Source organism: Sciurus vulgaris (assembly GCF_902686455.1).
Source record: "Sciurus vulgaris genome assembly, chromosome: 8".
NCBI classification, from domain to species: domain Eukaryota; kingdom Metazoa; phylum Chordata; class Mammalia; order Rodentia; family Sciuridae; genus Sciurus; species Sciurus vulgaris.
This window is the reverse complement of record NC_136468.1, coordinates 93,036,280-93,056,611: the sequence shown is the minus strand read 5'-3', so window position 1 is coordinate 93,056,611 and position 20,332 is coordinate 93,036,280. Positions and strand designations below refer to the sequence as shown.

General features: G+C 41.9%; 1 protein-coding gene across 7 annotated transcripts in view; it reads left to right on the top strand.

The window, feature by feature from the left end:
* PDE1C (phosphodiesterase 1C) overlaps nucleotides 1-20,332 on the top strand; it is a 538,202-nt gene that overhangs the window by 116,013 nt on the left and 401,857 nt on the right. For all 7 annotated transcript variants that reach the window (XM_079152338.1, XM_079152340.1, XM_079152344.1 and 4 more), the window contains exon 3: nucleotides 9,263-9,434. In XM_079152338.1, coding sequence (XP_079008464.1) covers nucleotides 9,263-9,434 — 172 coding nt within the window. The remainder of the gene's footprint in view (nucleotides 1-9,262; nucleotides 9,435-20,332) is intronic.

Here is a 20,332-nt window from a genome sequence, read left to right as displayed (position 1 = left end):
AGGAGAGAATTTATGGCAGGGACAGTGGGGAAAGAACAGGAAAGGATAACGTAATAGGCACTGAATTAGGAACAAGTCAGAGGAGAGAGGGAACCTGGGGTGGGGCGGGAAGCAGGAGAGGCAGATGACACAGAGTGGGCTGAATGGAGCTGCTCATCTCCTGCACCTGAGCCACATTATTTTTGGTACCCTGAAGGCTGCGTTTACCTATGATTTCCCTCATGGGGTTTTTGATATTATTGAAAAAGACCTGTGTGACTCTATGTGTTTCTGTATTTTCGCCTCTATTTAGTCAGAAACATTTCATGCTTTCAAAATCAGCTTAAAATAAATCAGAGCAGGGGAATTTTTATTTTTCATTTTGTCAGAGCAGACCTTTCCAGGGCCCCTGGAGAGTGTTCTGCCCACGTTTGGGGAGGATCAGAAGAATTCTTTTCCACTCTCTCAGAGTTCAAAGAGGAGAGAATTTGCTCTAAAAGACTCATGCCAGATTGAGTTGGGATGAACCAAATGCAGAGACCCACTGTGATTCTTTTAAGCCAGGAGTGAGTAGCAGATGGGATTCTGGCTGCATTTGCTAGGATGCAATAACTATGTGAATACCTTATGTGTTGGGCAGCTCTTGTGCCTGGCTTCACCTCTTCTGGGACTTTTTTTCAAGTTCTGGATATACTATTTTCTCCAATTTATTCCCTAGAACACTCTGATTATGTGAAATTGCTCCCTACTCATGCATGGTTGTACTGAAAAGAGTGAGGGAATTGAAACCTATGGGGTTATCCTTGCCCATGGGGACTATGGTCTGCAGATAGGTGCTCCATCTCCTAGTTCTCAGAGGAATAATTTGGAGCACCATCCAGGCTCTTCTGAAGACCCTTTGGTACTGGGGTTAAACCAGAGGTGCTTTACCACTGAGCTACATCCCCAGCCCTTTAAATTATTATTATTTTTTAAAATTTGAAAGAGGATCTTACTAAGTTGCTTAGGGCCCCACTAAATTGCTGTGGCTAGCCTTGAACTTGAGATTAAAAAAAGAATCATTTGCATTACTATCAGTTTTCTCTAATTTACACTGTATAAAATAGTTCTATGATAATGAAAAATGGAAATAACCCAGTCTTGCCTCAGTCTTCTGAGTCACTGGAATTACAGGTGTGTACCATCACACCTGGCAGTTGCCCTGTTTTGATAGAGCTATTCTTATTATTTAGCTGTAGTAGGGTCAACAGATTGGCAGATGACTGACATTGAAAAAAATAAGTTGTTGTACATACATATACCAAGATAAAGGGGTATATCATACCATGGGGTGTAACACAGGAAGCAACAGAGTTGGATGTGAGGCAGAGAGAGACCCAGGAACTGTGGATAAGAGCCTTACTGTGGTTTCCAAGAGAAGGAACAGGTGAGGAAGGGTAGACAGGCTTAAGATTGACTAGTCTGGATAATTTCCGTGGGCTCTGGCCTACCAGGCCTGTCCCTAGCTGTCCAGTATCTGGTCTTCTGGTGATTAAGGCAGATGGACAAGTGGGGGAGACCAGTAATGGAGGTGGTTAGGGACGTCAGTTCCAGATTGCTTGGTTTGTATTTGAAAAGTGCATCCCTGAGAGGAAGATTCCCTCTGAGGTGGATGAGGTGACAAGGGAAGCAGTAGGTGAAGACAAGGTGACTCAGGTGTACTACTGGAGAGTCTGAAGTAAGACTCGTCCAGTGCATGTATGTAGGGCAGATGTTAAAACATCAAGTTTACAAAAATGAGGAACATGGTTGACTTGCCCACAGTGCTAATAACTCCATAGTGCATCGGCGTCTTCGCTTCCCTCGATAGTCTCTGATGTACTCTCCCTGTCCTTTCCTGCTTCCTGGAATAAAAAGTTAATTTCCCAAATAAACTTTTCACAAGTCCTTGTCCCAGATCCTGTTTTATAGAAGGAAAGGGGACCCAAGTCCTATATTGGAAACAATGCGGGATGTGGATTCTACTCTAGAGGTCCTGTTTCTGCCATGAGAATCCTCTGATTATGTGAAAATTGCCCTGTACTCATGCACGGGTAGACACAGAAGGGCCCTAGTTCTTAGTGCATTTCTCTTGTGATGTAATTTTTACTTAAATTTTTTGAAACTGTTCTTGCTCACTTTTTGTCTTAACATTTTTTTACTTTTTGAAAAATTAGTTCATCATTGATTAATTCATTCAGTCGAAACATTTCATCAATGCCTGTCAAGCATAATCGTGGGTTCATACTGTTAGTTCTAGATCAAATCTAACACCACAGGGTTTTCTTCATCTTTTTCATAGCCTATGTGTATTTTTCCTCTCCTGAAGTGAGACCTCTGGTTCCCAGCACCCTTTTATAGTTGCTCATTTTCTCTATCCTACAACATGTGTGACATAAATTAAAATTACTACCTCATGATTACCACTGACTGCAAACCAACTAAGGAAAATTCAAGATTTTTTTGCCGAGTATGTGTATACAGAACCTTTTCAAGGATGTAAAGTTGGAGTACTACATTCTAAAGATATTTAAAGTAACTCTTATTTTCAATTATGATTGTTACTAGTTTGATATTAAATTTATTTCTGTTTTCAGTTTTAGAATTTTAAAAATTCCTTGTGGATATTAATTTTTAGTATTAAAATATTTACACAGTTCAACAGTAAAATTTATATACAAATGTGAAGCCATTCACTCATCTCTAGACTGATTTCCCTGTTTCCAACCTATCCCCTGTAGGTAACCATTTTCATGGGTTTTGGTCCATTTCTCTCTTTGCAAAAATAAACAAATACATTTGCCTTTGTTTCTTACTCAAGAGATAGCAAAATAAAAGTCTCATGTATGTTTCTTTCCCCCCACTTATAATACATCTTGGAAATGAGCTTCCAGAGCTCTTTTATTTTGGGTTATTACTCAGTGGCACAGTAGTCCAGTACATGAATGTGCCATAGTTAGTTCAAGTGGCTACGAGATGTAGTCAGGCTAATTATAGAAGACTTTCTCACGGGGGTGCAGCAGATGCTGGTCCTGGGAAATGTGAGAACCTCGGTATCACTAAAAGATCATTTTTTAAAGTTCACACAAACATAAAGTGAATACGTGCTAAATATTTCATTTAACTCATTAGTTGATGAAGAAACCAGTAAGATGTTACAACTGGCGTGGAGGAGAATCCAAAAGCAGATAAATAAAAATGCTGAAATGAATTTGCTTAATAGATTTAAAACTGTCAAGATTTAACCAGATCTACAAGGAAGTAAATAGTTATATTTCATGGGATACAGTTTACATTTATTTAGACAAGAGTCCCATTTGTTGGATTTGGGTTGTAGCTCAGTGATTGAGTGCTGGCCCAGCATGTGTGAGGCACTGGATTCGATCCTCAGCACCACATAAAAATAAATAAAATAAAGGTATTGTGTCTATCTACAACTAAAAATTAAAAAAAAAGAATCATTTGCATTACTATCAGTTTTTTCTAATTTATGCTGTATAAAATAGTTCTATGATAATGAAAAATGGAAATAACCCAGATTACCCAGATGAACTAGATAGGATACCCACTAAATGCTTTTGCCCATTTTAAAATCTTTACCATATATATATATATATATATTTTTTTTTTTTTTGATAATGTTTGTGAAGGGGATGGGATTAGAGGTTAGGGGAAAATCAGTACATTTTTCAAAAGAGTAGCTCCAGTCTGAATCAGTCAGTAGCTGCCTTGTGTTTTCACCTTCTTCAAACCTTCTTGAGTACAGGAGTGATGCAGTAAGGTTTCTGTGTGTACTTAGCTTTCAGCACAGAGCTGTGAAACCTTTAGCACCATGCCAGAGCTTTGGCGCACAAACATCAGTACTTTCAATTGTTGGTTGGCATGGATCAATGGACTCATCCTCCAGGCCCAGCAGCATTCTTAAGTCTTCCCATTTTGTGCTGTGTAATCCACCTGAAGCAGGCAGTTGTCAATCATCTACCTTCTGAAAGAGATTAAGAGAGAAGTACAACAAAAATTCCTAGTGATGCCCATATTCTGCCAATGGCCTGGACCTCACTGGGGTTTGTTCCTTAGGGTCAGGTTATAGGTGAAACTGCATTAATGAGCTGTTATAATTAAGTACCTCTTAATGGTGCCTAAGTTCTATGTAAGTACAGCTTATATCAAGTGGGATAATGACTAAAATGTTCTAAGACAGGGCTGGGACTTGGATATTTCTCATCTTTAAAATTGTTATTATACTATGGAGATTCCTCAGAAAACTTGGAATGGAACCACCATTTGATTCAGTTATCCCACTTCCATGGTTTATACCCAAAGGACTTAAAATCAACATACTATAGTGACAGCCACATCAATGTTTATAGCTGCTAAATTCACAATAGCTAAACTATGGAACTAACCTAGATGTCCTTTAACAGATGAATGGATAAAGAAAATGTGATTTTATATATATATATATATATAATATATATCATATATATATGATGGAATATTACTCAGCTTTAAAGAAGAATGAAATTCTGGCACTGCTGGTACATGTTAGAGAATATCATGCTAAGTGAAATAAGTCAAACCCCAAACACTGAAGGCCTAATGTTTTCTCTGATATGTGAATGCTATTTCACAATAAGGGGAGGGATAGGGAAGAATAGAATTATTTTATATTAGGTATAGGGGAGTGAAGGGAAGGGAAGGGGTAGGGGGATAGGAAAGATAGTAGAGTAAAACAGACATTATTACCTCATGTACATATATGAGTGCATGACTGATATGATCCTCAATATGTATAATCAGAAAAATGAGAGTTTATACTATTTATGTATGATCTAGCAAAATGTATAAATGCATACTACTGTCATGTACAACTAATTAGAACAAATAAAAAATTAAAAATTGTTATTTTTATCTTTCTGTTTTTGTTTGAATTTAGTAAGAAAGGTAAGTTTTTTTTTTTTTTTTTAAACTTCATCATACTATGAAAATTCTTTTCTCAGCCAGGATAGAAGTGTTTACTGAAATACAGTGTTCTCATTTTACTTACATGTTTATAATCTGCACGCATTTTGCTCATGAATATGGAGAGGCTTTTTGAAGGAAAGACAAAAAGTTTCCAGGGGCAAGAATGTTCTCATACTATTTACTTTTCTTTCTCCTTTTTTTTTTTTGGTAGGGGGTGGGGCTGGGAAGAGATGCTAGCCTCAGGAACTTCCACTTATTATAGTTGATTGGGCCAGAATTATAATACAAGGTTAACTGTAGCAGCAAAGAGGCTAAAACTGCATATATTGTTTCTTAATCCTTTTTTTTTTTTTTTTTTTCTTTTTAACCAGGGATTAAACCCAGGGCACTCAACCACTGAGCCACATCCCCAGCCCTATTTTGTATTTTATTTAGAGACAGGGTCTCATTGAGTTGCTTAGCGCCTTGCTGTTGCTGAGGCTGGCTTTGAAATTGTGTTCCTCCTGCCTCAGCCTCCTGAGCTGCTGGGATTACAGGCGTGGTCCACTGTGCCTGGCTGTTTCCTAGCCTCTTGAGAAGGGGACGGTGTATGAAAGGCCAGTTAGGGGTGAATGTTAAGTGAGTCCTGTTTATAGCCATGCTGTATTCTTCTCTTGGGCTTATCAGTTTTTCTTTGAGCTGTTATTATGTTTTGGAGACATCATCGTGCGTCCATTTGGAATGCCTAATGGAGAAATGGTTTGGGTCTCTTGATCCTCCTGATTCACTGACTGACAAAGTGGTGTAAAACCTATTATGAATTCATGAATGGGTTCTTAGTTTTTGATCATTTCTGTATATACTTAAAATTAGTCATGGGTGTGTGTGAGACTTTAGCTCACCTATGGATAAGGTGCCTGGCTTCATCTGCATTCACAGACCTGCCGTGCCTCACGGGCTTTTTGTCCTGCAGCTTGCAGCCTCTCTTCTACAGCAGATATGTCACCACAACCTTGCTTAGAAGTCTTATGTACTTTTTTGCCTACAGGAGCAAATCTAAAATGATTAGAATTTTATTCAAGGCACTTTACCAGGGCTCAGCCAGCCTTTGGACCTCAGGACCAGGCCCCCTCTCTTGCCTCAAGCCTCAGTGAACTGCTCTGATGTGCCCCTGAGCCTTTGCACATGCTCTTGCACTGAACCATCTTCCTGCTCTTCCCTACCTGTGGAAGAACTGCCCCAGCTTTAGATTCACATCACATGTCATGTTCTCATGTAGCAGGACCCTGAGGCTGGATAGGTGAGCCCTCCTTGGCTTCCTGGAACACCTTGTTTGCCCCTTAGTTATGGTGTACTACTTGTTTGTTGTGATTGCTTGTGGATCAAACCTACGATAAGCTTAAAAGAAGGCTGGGGTAGCAGTTGTAAATAGGATCCTTCACCATTGACCTCCAATTCCTCCTTTCACAGTCTCAACTCCTCAATCATTTTTCTATTTTAGGATCTGGAAAGGAACCTGGCACACTGAAATTAAATATGTGTTTATAAAATGAAGGAATGAAGGGAAATGTGCAGGAAGCTTATTGTAAGGCCTTCACTTAGACCAAATTTAAGAAAACAGGCCCTGCTCTTGTTCTTCTTCCTAGAAACAGATCCTCATTAGCATAGAAGAGATCTTCATTAACATAAAACCAGACCTTCATTAATAAGAACAGATCATATTAAGATATATGTTTAGGGCTTTAAAAAAGCTGTTTTGCAATTCAGGAATTGGAGGGGTCTGTTTTCTGCCACAAAAGTGCTCTTGACTGACCCAAAAGCAGTTTGGATGGACACCCCAAGGGGAATTGGTCATGGCTATGGTTATTAAAAGAGTTGTTTGCTGATCCTGGGTATCCTTGGTGAAAGCTTAAGGAACTTTGTGAGATGCTTTCCTTTGTGTGTGAAGTTCTTTTGATCCTAGTGGCAACACTATCCTTTAAGAACAAGAAGCTGGATGATATTGTCTGGTGGGTTACAGGTGGCTGGGCAGGTCTTGAGGTAAGGCTATGTGCACATAAATCAATTCTCTACATACCTATTACATGCATGATATGCTTTAACCAGTGCCACTACTTACTCTTCCTTGCACATCACCTGTGCCCCATAAAGAACCTTTGTGTGAGTTAGAAAGAGGCATCCTCTCTGCATGAGTGGGGTAGGAAAAGCCAGTTCCCTCAGGTTGGGCACAGATCCATGGGTGCAAGTATTGTGCAATGGTAAAATCTTTCCGCTGGGTAGTGCATGAGCAGCACAAGCTAATGGTAATGGAGTAATGGTAATGCCCTCAGACTTGAAAAAATTTGTGCTCATAGACTTTTATAATGATGTTTTTGATTTATTTTTGTCTACTTTTATTTTTATAATAATTTTAACAGTTTTAAGTTTATAATAAAACAATACAAAGAGATCTGGTGTACCCCATACCTGGTTACCTCTGTAATGGATCATTAGTATGGTTCACTTATAATTAATGAACTAATTTTAATACAGTTTTACTAGCTGAAGTTCACTTATAGTTTGGATTTCTTTAGATTTCACCTAACATCCTTTCTTTTGATACTGGGGATTGAACTCAGGGGTACTCGACCTCTGAGCCACATCCCCAGCCCTATTTTGTATTTTATTTAGAGACAGGGTCTCACTGAGTTGCTTAGCACCTCATTTTTGCTGAGTCTGGCTTTGAACTTGAGATCCTCCTGCCTCTGCCTCTGAGCTGCTGGGGTTACAGGTGTGTGCCACTGTGCTCGGAACCTAACATCCTTTTTTAGTTCCAGGATCCCATCCAGGATAATACATGGCAGCTTGTCATCTTGTCTTCTTAGGCTCTTTGGTTGTGACAGTTTCTCAGACTTTTCTTATAATTGATAAGATTGGGTTTTGAAGAGTACTTATTTGCCAGAGGTTTTCCCCATGACTAGACTGGGTATGTTAATAGGTTTTATTATTATTTAGGTATAGTAAGGCCGACAGATCTGGAGACAACTGCCCTTGAAAAGATAGTTTGTTGTACTGATAGATCCCAGATAGATACTGATAGATAGTTGGGGGGTTCCACATGATGTCATGGGGGCATTTTGGGAAGCACTGGGGTCAGTCCCGAGGCAGAGGAAGAGGGGAACTGTGGGAAAGAGCCACTGTGTTTTTTTTTTTTTTTTTTTGGGAAGGAGTAGACGAGGCTGGGTAAGCAGGCTTAGGCTTGGCTAGTTCGAGCACAGGGCTTTTTACTACCTAGTTGTCTGGTACCTGGGCCTGGGGTTATTAGGGCCTTGAGGTTGCTGGGGCAGGTAGATAGGGGCCAGGAGCATAGAAGCCCTATAAGGGAGGAGGCTGAGGTAGATTCTGGACTGTTTGGCTTGTATTTGAAAAGTACACCCCTGCGAGGATGAATCCTGCTGAGGTGCTGGGGTGAGTGGGTCCTGAGGGGGGTGGAGGACTTAGGCAAAGTGACAGAGCTGGCGGGGCTGCATGTTCAGGTGGGCAGACATTCAAGCATAAACTTTACAGAAGCTAGGAACATACTTAGTACCTGGGGATTATATGTTTTGTTGAGGGAGATCACAGAGCTGTTTTCTCCATATCACATCAAGGGTGCATACTGTCAACATTATTTTTCATTGTTGATGTTGATCACCTGGCTAATCAGGCTCTACTTTTGTGACACCATTTTCACTTGGTGCTTGCCTTTCCTGCTTATCTTGTGTGTTTTGAAGAGTTTGTAGAGTATAATATCAATAATCACGCCGCATGGTTTCCTTTGGGTCTACATCTTGCAAAAGAATCAACCTGTGGATGGTGAGCTCCAGTCCTTAGAGGTAGAGACCTCTTTGAGGTGGGTGTCTCTGTAGAATGGAGTCTTGAAACGTGGGCTTCCTGCAAGCCAAGATCATAGGGGAGACTTGTGTCCGAAGGAACCCACTGTTCTCTAAAATGGTAGCACTTTGTGTACTTGCAATTGCTGAATAAATATCTTAGTAGGTATCTGAGGCTCTCCCCGGAATTGAGGGTTGAAGGCCTCTGAGATGAGACACGATGTATCCATAATGCTTAGCTGTAAGTTGGGTTGCTCAGTGCTAACCTATTTTCTGCATATAAATATAAGAATGCCTGGTTACTGCATAGGTCACCTGATCAGTATCTTCTGGAGCCTTCTGATGTTGGTGGAGATGAGGAGAAAGGCACAAATCTCCTTGCTCTGCTTTTGAACATCCAGAGTGGGAAGGCAGGACACCTAGTAGTTTGGTGATTCACCTGCACATCATCCTTTTCTCCTCATCCTCAGGGTCTAAGTCGCAGAACTGTCTGTGGAACTCCCTCATCGATGGGCTCACAGGGAATCTCAAGGAGAAACCACGGCCAACAATCGTCCATGACCCAAGGCCCCCGGAGGAAATCCTAGCAGATGAATTGCCACAGCTGGATAGTCCAGAAGCCTTGGTGAAGACATCATTCAGGTTTGGTGGATGAAAACTCACTTTGTTCCTATTTTATCTCTTTGGGGAGCTGTTTCGGTCCAGTTGCATGTGTGGTCTGCATGACCAGCAAATTATGTTATTTCTTTGGCACTAAGCAAATTACAGATGAGGTAGGAGAGTTGGAATCAATGCTAGCTGGACTTCTGGCTGCGCCGTGTCCTGAATGTAGTGAAGATTGTCTCAGTTGTTAAGTTGCTGTTGGTATTTAATTGATATTGGCATTTAAATGCGGAGGCAAAGAACTTACTGATGTTAATAATTTGAATTGGATTAATGAGTCTTTTGCTTCAAAGGAGGATGATGCATCCAGATAAGTGCACAGAGAAAAAGCATGTGGTAGGATTCATTCAACCCCGTGTCTTTGGAGTCTCTTGCTGGGGGAAGGTTTCTAGTTGTAAGAGATGTAAGAACTGCCGCCGGCTGTAAGGAAGTGAGAATCTTCTTGTCTTGATTCCCAGATGCCTGTCTACCCTGTTCTTGTTCATGACTTTGTCTTGTCTCTCTCTGCAAAGAAATTTTATTATCTTTTGATATTGTATTCCATTTTCATTATAACCCTATCCCTTACCTTCTCACCCATGCTTAATGAAAACCAGTCTGGGTATGAATGTGGTATAAAAAGGGATTTTATTTTTCTGAATGGGTGTTGAAACATATAGTACTACTCATATCAGAATTAAGATCTAGCTGGCTGTGGGGATGCACGCCTGTAATCCCAGCAGCTTGGGATGCTGAGGCAGGAGGATCGCTTGTTCAAAGCCAGCCTCTGCAACTTAGCAAGGCCCTAAGCAACTCAGGGAGACCCTGTCTCTAATAAAAATATCAAAAAGGGCTGGGCATGTGGCTCAGAGGTTAAGTACCCCTGGGTTCAATTCCTAGTAGCAAAAAAAAAAAGAAAAAGAAAAAAATCCAGAATTAAGACCAATCAATTTTCCAACTTGCTCCTCCCCTCCTTTCTTCTGGTCTCCTTATTTTTACTTCCCTCATTTTCTTTCCACTGTAGACTTTCATACTTTCCACATGGTTAGTAGAGTACACAGATCTTACTTCAGACAATTCTTGGGGTCTGTGAAATATATGTAAAAGACATGCTCTTCTTTGCATCCAGATGATGTGTGTAATCGCTCAGTAAAAGCCATTTCATCATGGGAAGGTTCTTAGTGAAGACTGAATTACAGATGAGTTCAGAAGAGAAGTGATGAATAGGGTTTGGATTTCTTTGTACAAACTGGTGGCTACATTGATGGGACAAGAATTGCAGGCAAGTGCCTTTCTTATTCCCTAGAAGGGGTTTGGTTATTACATCATGAGGTCGTGAATAAAATAAAGCCCACTCACCTCAAGAGCAGCACATCTGTGAACCTGCAGCTCTCTGCAGGGGATGATGGTGGAAGAGGGGACGTTGGATGGCTTTCTTGGTGTACATCTTCTCCCTCTGGAGCCAACCTCTCCACAGTGTTCTCATAGCTTCTTCTACCTCAAAGCAGGTTCATTGTCTTCTTCAATGAACAGCAGCAAGTTAACTCCTAGAATGAAAATCTCCATGACCACTGCCTGCTCCCTTTGCATTCTCTTCATGTTTTTTAATAGAGAGAGCATACTGATTGGTGGCCCTTCACTTGATCTGCTAGTTGTACCATGTGTCAAAGTCTTGGTTCCAGAAAGAGATTAAATTAAAAGTTTTTTAAGGTCAGGGTTTATTTCTGGATCCTTGTAACACTTGGCACAGTAGGAAGGTCACAGAAGGTACAATTATACTAATCCTTTAGCAATTGAGGCTAGAAATTCATTGCCATTGACTATTCATTTACTGGTGTCTTTAATACAACTGTGTGCTATTCTGGAAGCACCTTTTCTTCCAAATAAGGTGGTTGGTTTCTTTTTTTCTTTCTTTCATTTTTTTTTCTTGGCACTGGGGATTGAATCTAGGGGCATTTTACTACTGAACTATATCCCAGTCTTTTTTTCTTTATTATTTTGAGGTAAGGTTTCCCAAATTTCAATGATAATAAGCCTATTATACCAAGTTATTAGAAAGCCCAGTCTTTTCTTGGGGTTCTTCTCCCCAACTAGTCCCAAGGGCCCTCAGGTTTACTGACAATGGTTTCTATGTTAGTCCTTTTCCTGACCTGCCTCTGTCAGAGAAATTGGGGGGGTCTCATGTTGAGGGTGGACTTTCTGACCTCAGTGAGGTTATGAGTCTACATCACCAACTCAGATCTCCTCTTCCTTGGAATGTCTTCTTTCAGTGACTTCTGTTGTCCTTTCCTAACACCTGGTCTCTGGTGACACTACCAGTTTTTCTCACAATGTTGATCTTCAAAAGGAAGGGGCTAGATGCTTACTTCTACTTTCTCCACCTGAAAGCAGGTGGAAGCAAATATATACCAGCCACTCCCAGGACAAAGCGAGTACTTTTGTTTAATATTTGCATAGTATTTTCATTCAAGTAGTTCTTTCTGGATCCAAAGGACCCTCTGCTCTGAAGTTAAATTCTCCTTTCCATCCCCAAAGTTAGGAAGGGTTTGTAAATTTATAGATAGTGTTTTTCCAGAAAGTTTCAAAAGTGTGTGTGTCTCAGTCTCCCCTGGCTTCTCTGTTAAAACAACAATAACAATAGCTATTCTTCTATTGCCAGCAACCCAAAGATGCTGTCTACTGGAGAGATGAAGAAACTGCCCCAGAGAGGTAGACCTATGGTTCTGATTAAATGCAGACACTACATAATATGGATGATTGCTGGGAGATTGTTGGTCACTAATGGCAGCAGCAAGGGTAGCTTGTGTGGACATTAGGCTCTACCTATTCTGTGTCAGCCCTCGGAATATCATTGCAAATAAACATCTTTTTTAGACTCTCATAAAAAGTATGCCTATGATTCAAATGCAGCTTCAAGACAAGTTCCTGGGACTACTCTTCCAACTGGACTCCACCTCGAGTCTGTCCTGTTAGCATGGGATGACCATCAGAGCCAGCACTTTTACGTCAGTTATCAATAATGCCAGGGGTGTTGCTGGAGGTGAGAATTCAACTCACAGATTAAGAAATAAAGATTTTGGAAAATGAGAGGCACCACCTTTCTCTCCCCGGGCTATATACTGATACCTGACGTGCGTGCAGATGCCATTTCAACTCTAAATACAGATCCCCGTTCTCTCCTGTCCTGTTGTCCCCCTCTTTGCTAGGCAGTGCTGGGCAAATGCTGTGTCTTGGAGCAGGGAGTTCAGTAGGATCTCAGGAGGAGGGTGTCGGGGCTGGAAGAATGTGTTTTTCATTCATGTTCAAGTCCTAGCTGATGTCTGAAAAGTTACCCAGCTTAGCGCTTGATTGTAAAAGGGACGCTCTAAGCTACGCACAGGTAGGAATATTCAACTTCTGATAGTGGCTGTATTGGGGTTTTAGTTCCAATTCTATTACCAATGGAAAATTTCTTCATGTCTTCAAACTTCTGTCCTTTTTTTCCTTTTCTTTGTTTATTCCCGACTTTATAAAGGCATAATTGACAATAAAAACTGTATATTTGTGATATATAATGTGATGTTTTAATGTATGCTCCATTGAAAATGATTAAATTAAGCTAGTTAACGTCCACATCACCTGGCATACTGATTTAGTTTTTAAGTGTCACACTGAGGTTGCACCAGAACAGTGGCTCTGACAGTTCAAACTCATTTGGGCATCACAATCACCTGGGGAGCTGACTGACATGGACTGTGGGGCTCACCCCCAGGTCTGTGTGGGCTCCAGAATGTGCTTTTCTAACAAGCTTCGGGTGATCCTGGGGCTGATGGTTGAAGGACTATTGAGCTAGGTGATATTTAATACCTCTTTAAACTTGGAAAATATTTTGTTCATTTGAGTAGGCCACTTACCTAATTTGTCTTTAGTTTTGAAATCTATGAAATGGGGATAAAAATACTCACTTTCCAGGGTTTTGGGGAGAATTTAAAGGTGATACACACCAAAGAGACCGGTAGTGTGTGGCATCCAGAGGGTGCTCAGGAAGTATTGATTTTGTGTGTCTGTTCGGCACTCACTGGAATCCTTGCATGCCCTTGAGCCCACCTGCAGAGAATATATGGATCAAAGTTGGGGTTCGTGGCTCCAGGTGCAGGCACTGTGGCCTCGAAAGCACACTAAGCCTTATGCATGAGAAGTCTGCTTTCAAAAGCTGACACTCATGAAAGGAAAAAGTGGGGACTCAGTGCCTGGAAAGGTGACCCCCCCTAGAACTTGCCCTGGGTGCCTCTTTTCCTTATTCCTCATGCCCTGACCCTTTGAGCCTCTTGCTGTCCCTGGGCTTTTCTTAAAGGTGAATAGAGAATGAACTGAACCTGGGGCTAAGGCAGAAAGGTAAGTCCAGCCAGTCTGACTGGTGACAAGAATCTCAGTACCTGCCACTAGAGGACCCAAGAGAACAGGAAAGAGATGGCAGCTGAGAGCCTTTTCTCTCTTCAGCCTCGGATACACATTCGCAGAGGTGAAACCTGGCCCAGATTGTACTGAAAGTCAGGGAAATGAATATGTCTTGGGTATCTGTGTTGTGCCAAGAACTGGCCATGCAATTGCTCATTCAATCTCTCCAGAGCCTGGCAAGTTGAGTATCATTATCCTAGTTGTACAGACTAGGAAACTGAGGCTCAGAGAGATTAAACAATTTGCCCAAAGACACCCAGCAGATGGCACAGCTGGAGAATTAAACACAATCAACCTAGCCCTAAACCATGAACTCTCCACCATGTTCTACTTGCACCATATCACCTTGACTTTCAGGTTTCCAGAATGGTTGCGGATGATGACAAATTTGTCCTCAGTGGAGTGGGTTGTACTAGATTGGGTGCTCACTTTGAATGTACAGATTGATGTATATCCTATATATCCTTCAAGACTGACCTTGTTCTATTGCACTAAATCTTTTTCTAGTCCAGACTTAGGTTTTCCAGTCCACTCATTCCTTTTGGCTAGAAGCCCTCTAAGGCTCTGCTTCAGTATTTCCAGCAGTGGAAACACTGAAGCCACCCAGTGTTCCAGTCATCCCAGTTACTTACCTTGAACCACGGGACTCCCGGTGTTGGCTGAGCTGCCAGGTTTTGATAACTTTGCATTTGGAAGAATGGCATGCTTATGCTCTAGGGAGTCACTGGGGACTTGATGAGTGTCTTTTCCCACTTAGAGTGGACTTATTTGGGCTTTGGCAAAGGCTGTCTAGATTCTATACATAGCTTACTAAGAATATGTTTCCAAGAGCAGACCCACACTGAGCCAGCACCTCAGCTACGGATGAGATCAAGGCCTTGTCAGATCCCATTTAATGGATTGCATTTTCCATGCAGAATTAAATCATTGAACTCATCCTCATTTTGGCTTTTGGCAGTCATTTTTCCACCAGAGGTTGCTGCCAAGAAGTCCGTTTCTGACTTGATTATTTTCAGGAAATGTGCAATCTGGCTGATGATATGGCTTGGCGTGTGGTAGAGTCCCCTGTGGCTTCTGACCCCACCCCAGCATGAGTCATGGGTTAAAATTCCCAATTAGCTCATGGGAAGTCTAATCACATGAATTTCTCTATCACCATGTATTGCTTACCCACTGGGAGCTTCTGGGGACCCATGGCCGGGTTGCTGTGTGTAGAAAATTGTCCCTGTAATGGCCAAGGCTCTGCACCCCGGTTGTACCAGACATGGCAGGGATCCTAAGACTGGCTGGTGCTTGGAGATGCTGGACTTCTCTGTGAAAGCTGGCTGGATGGTGGCCCTGCTGAACTTGCTTTAGAGCTGTACTGTAATATAAGATGAGTTTGCCCAAACCTTTTGCTTTCTCTCTTTCATGGGGAAGCAGAGCCTCTCCCAGCTCCTAACTCATTTTTCTCTTACAGATTTTCCCCCTGATAAATTTCTTATATGTCTAATCCTGTCTTGGCATCTACTTCTCAAAGGTTCAGGTTAACATAGTGTCCTGTCACGCTATGATCTTCTGCTGGGTCACCCAATACTTGTAGCTTGGTGCCATAGGCACAGCTTCAATTCTATGGGTCTAGGAATCCTGGACCAGTTTCTCTAGATTTAATTTTATATTTTATATCTGAGGCTATGGCTTCCCAATGGGCTGTAGTGTTAGGGTAATATTAGCCAGACCACAGCTTTCTTTAGTCCATCCATCCCCTCCCTCCCTCCCTCCCTCCCTCCATCCCTCCCTCCTTCCCTCCCTTAACCACTGAACCACATCCCAGCCCTTTTTTGTATTTTATTTAGAGACGGGGTCTCACTGAGTTAGTTAGGGCCTCCAAAACTTGCTGAGGCTGGCTTTGAACTCACAATCCTCCTGCCTCAGTCTCCTGAGCTACTGGGATTGCCACAGCTACCACACCTGGGTCTTTAGTATCTTGAACTTAAATTACCTACAAGATAACTTATTTACTTGGATTAAGTAAAGAAACTGCAAGAGAAGAGAAGAGAATTTAAATTATACTCACAATATGACTATTTCCATTTTCCAAGGGAAAAGCTGAGAAATGTTGAACTCTATACAGAAGTCCAGATTATGAACACAGTCTGGTTCCCAGCCAGTGGACCTGTCTCCAGGTCTCACTTCCTCTCACGAGTGTGTCCTTCTTTCCACCAGAGCACATTCTTATTTGGTTGTTGGGAAATCCAGGCTCCCACCTCCAGGAATGAAGATTATCTGAAGTGCATGCATAAATCACAACTCTTAGCACATTTTACAAAGTGCAAGCTATTCATTCTAGAATAGGCCCTCAGGAAGGAGTGGGGAGTTTCAGTACTGTCAAGTGGGGAAGAAGGTGTGGGGCATTCCTTCTCGAGCCTGCATCTAAATCTCCCAACCAATGTCAAGTGTGGATAAACTTCTCCACGCTTCCTAATAAGCAACAGGAGCTTCTGCTCAAGGCCAGAGATATGCATGTAATCCCTGATGTTCTTTCTAAATTAATGAAGGAAGGAGTAAAGGTTGGAATCAGCTTGGACCATATAATATCCAGGGGTCAGTGTGGGAAGCATGTATGTTTTTTCTCCAGGTGCATAAGCAATAACTTCATTGCACATAACCGGTACACTCATAAGGAAGGGGTTTTCAACAGTTCTCCATGTTTGAAGGTAGTTCGTTAGAAACTGTGGGGGTGGGAGCAGCAGAGTCGTGAAGGTTTCTGTGGAAATTGAGTGTAGCTCGAGGGCAAAGGCTCCCTGTGCTCTTGCTTGGGTATTTCAACAGCTGGACAGCTGGAACTCCTACCCACATGTTCCCTGAACACTTTACAATCCCCACCCTCAAGAACACGTCCTGCATTATTCTTGTTTGTATTTTGCATTAGAAACTGATTTTTCAGGGGACAGGGATGCACTGCCTGGATTATATCAGAATGCTCAAGGAATATTTGTTGAGTGAATAGATAAACTGTGGTTTTGCAGCCCAATTCACTTTTTCTGGTTTAACTCACTACTCTGCTGTAAGGGTAGAGTAGTTTCTGGAGCTGGAAGTGTAAATTCAGTACCTCCCAGGCAGAAGAGAAGACAACAGAAATGCTACTGGGAAAGCCCTGAAGCCTTCAGAAGCCTACAATATAGCCCTTGCCAGGGCCGCCACCATCAGATTCCTTTCTTTTCTATTTTTGTAAAATCTGACTTACTAGAGAATAGAGGATTTATTCTTGTCAGCAGGGAATCGGTAGTTGCTTTACAGAGAATGTGCTTTATAGATTGATATCACAATGTGAGAAATACCTGGGTCATGGGGTCGCAACTTTGTCAGTACCCCAAGATGTGCAAGAAAATGTAGCATTTAAAATTTGTTTTTAATGGAGCTGATTTTGTTCCCAGAGCCCCTACTTTCCTGGTACCAGAGGAGGGAAACCCTACATTTAAAGTCAACTGTGAACTTATGCACTTTTAAAATTTCCCTCTGATGATTTAGTTTGTTTGAACGAATGCACTCTTGTTCAAATGTCCTCTCTCCCCCTGCACCTCACCAAGGTGGCATCTGGGTTTGTGTGGCTCTCATGGCCCCTGAGGAACCAGGTTCTCCATCTCCCTCTGCTGGCAGGTGGGATGTGGGCTCCCTTGCCTGCTTCTTGTCCTCCAGGGCCCATGGCAGTGCTGTGGACCACAGAAGGGCTGGTGTGATTCTGGATCAGATGATCTAGTTGTCAGCCCTGGGCTCTGCCCCTGTGTCGGCCTTACTGGCTGACTCCAGTCATGATCCCAGGTGATGTCTGAGGCTTGGCTGCAGGAGCTTGTGGGAACCTCTGGTCACTTTCCAAACCACACAGGACTTGAGGGACAATCTGGGAAAGCTAAAACCCAGTCTTCCTTTACCCAGCCACCGACCACTGTGTTGACTCTAATGTGGTGCCTCTAGTTTGTGGGCGCCTGTCCCTCTAGGTAGAGGATGGGGAGGACTGACAGATCTCATCCTTGCCTCTTCTGCCTTCCTTTCCCTTCTCCCTTTAATCCCCCCAGTCAGAAAAACACTAAATGGCCGACTTTTCACTTCTCCTACATCATCTCCTCCTCCTCCCCAGTACCAGACCTGGGGCTAAGTTGTAATGGTGGATGAGTCAAAGAGATAGATGGGCCTAGTGATATGGGACCCAACATGGGGAAGCATCTCAAAAACAACATATGTCACCCCTGACAAACCTTCAGTGATAAGTGGCTTTACTGCATTTATTTTTGTAGTTCAATAAAGGTATCTTAAATAAAAATAAAGTAAACCCCTTTAAAACTGTACCCTTAATAATGAAAATCTAGATGTCACTGATTGGTGATTGATCCCTGTCCTTTGCAGCCTGGACCCCTGGTTACTTTATTAACCTTACAATAATGTGACCCTGTGTTTTACTCTGTAGAACTATTTGTTCATCTTTGCAGCATTAGGGCAGGATTTTTGGCCTTGCTAGTAGAAAAGGAACAGTTTCTTAGAATCTTTTTGGTAACAAATGCAGTCTTCCTGTTCAAGTGCTCTGAGCATCCTCTGCATGACACCCTGCTGGGCACTGGTGAATTGGACCAGTGTTTGCTCTGCTCCTCTTAGTCTCACATAAACCACAGAACTATAATACAGGCCACACTGGATCACAGTGGACGAGAAAGGGAAGCAGAAGGAACATGTGAACCAGGGTTGGGAGGCTGAAAAACCTGGCATGGCTTGAAGGAACTGTTTGATTTGCACCTAAGGCATGGGAGCAGGAGGCAGGTCAAGTTTGGAACCAAGTAAAGGAAAGGTGAATTGGGATCACATATGAAAGTGCCTTGTGTGCCATGGAATTTCAGTTTTATTCCATAGGTAGAAGCTCTTTGAAGCTTTTGGAAATTTTGAGGAAGCAGAAAGGAACTGCATTTTTCCAACTGTAGAATTTGGAGTTACATTTCTCTTCTACACATAGCATCAAAATGGTTTCCTGAGTAATAATGGGGCTGGTGAATGGTGTTGGGGACTGAACACCTGAGGGTCCTGCCATGCTTGGAGGAGGCACAGGGACAGTTTTGGGAAGTAAGTTGTGAAAACATGTTTTCCCATATGGATTGGAAAAGATCATTTTAAAAATTACTTCGGCACTATCTAGTGGTCATTGACTAGACAGCTTATAACTGTAATGTACTACAGTTCCCCATTTATTGATCACTGTTAAGTGTGGCTAGAAGTGAATTTGCTGGGATGAATTACCTCCAGATCCTGGCAGCCAGCCCAGCTGGGGAAGCACTGTTGTCCTCATTTAGAGGAGGTGCTAACTCTGGTGGCCAGGCTGAAGTACTGGAAGGTGGACATACTGAAGACTGCCCAAGAGTGTGACTCACAAAGTTACAAACAGGAAGACGTGACTCAAATAGATCTCTTGGCCTGGAGATTGTAAACTTTGAGTTACATTGTAAACTTTGTGTTATTATCATTCTCATTCTTTGAAAATGACCCAGATTTGGGATAAGAAATACTGTATGTAGCTGGGTGGGGGTGAATTATAGTTGTTTAATTATGTGTTTGTGTAGTGTTCTGTTAGCTATTCTATTCCTAAATATGTCTGTCCAATATCAGGGTTGAGTTTCCTTGGTTGTTAAATTTCCCAGGGTAGCACTCAATCCCACTATCCTGTTTAACTGCATACCAACATATAGGTAACTGTGTTTAAGAAATGTTTTTGCATTTTTTAAAAACAATTTTGACAATACTTAAACCTCTAGAAACAGTACAAGACTGATAAAGCAATTCTATCTCCCACTTAGAGTCACCTTTTATCATTTTACTGTATTTGCTTTGGGTCTACCATCTGCCTCTTTTTTGTTTTTCCTGAACCTTCAACTCTGAGTTATAGACATCATGACCTTCTAGCTTGGGCTTGTATCTGTTAAGAACAAGCCATTTTCTTACAGTAAAATTACCATAATCAGGAAACTCAATATTGATATAACACTCTCCATACTCAGATTTCACCAAATGTCACAATAACATCTTTTAGAGTAATCTTTTGATTCTGATCCGGGCTCTATTCCAAAAGCACCCATTACATTTAGTTGTCACGTCTCTTTAGTCTCCTTTAATCTGAAACAGGTTTTCAGGTGCTTTTTGTTCATTTGGTTTTCGTGACATTGACATTTAGAAGCAAACAGGCCATGCATTTTGTTGTGCAGAGTGCTCCCCAGATTGGATTTGTCTGATGGGTCCCTTGTGATCTTCAGGGTACCCATTTGCACAGGAAGACGACAATGTAAGTGATGCTCTGTCCTTCTCAGTGTGGCAATGAGGGGGAAGATGGGTTGGCTGCTTGTATTACTGGTGATGTTGACTTTGGTCACTTGGTTTGAGGTTGTTTTTCCCAACTGACCTGGGGTAAAGATACCTTTCTCCCTTTCATAGTTATCTTTGGGGTG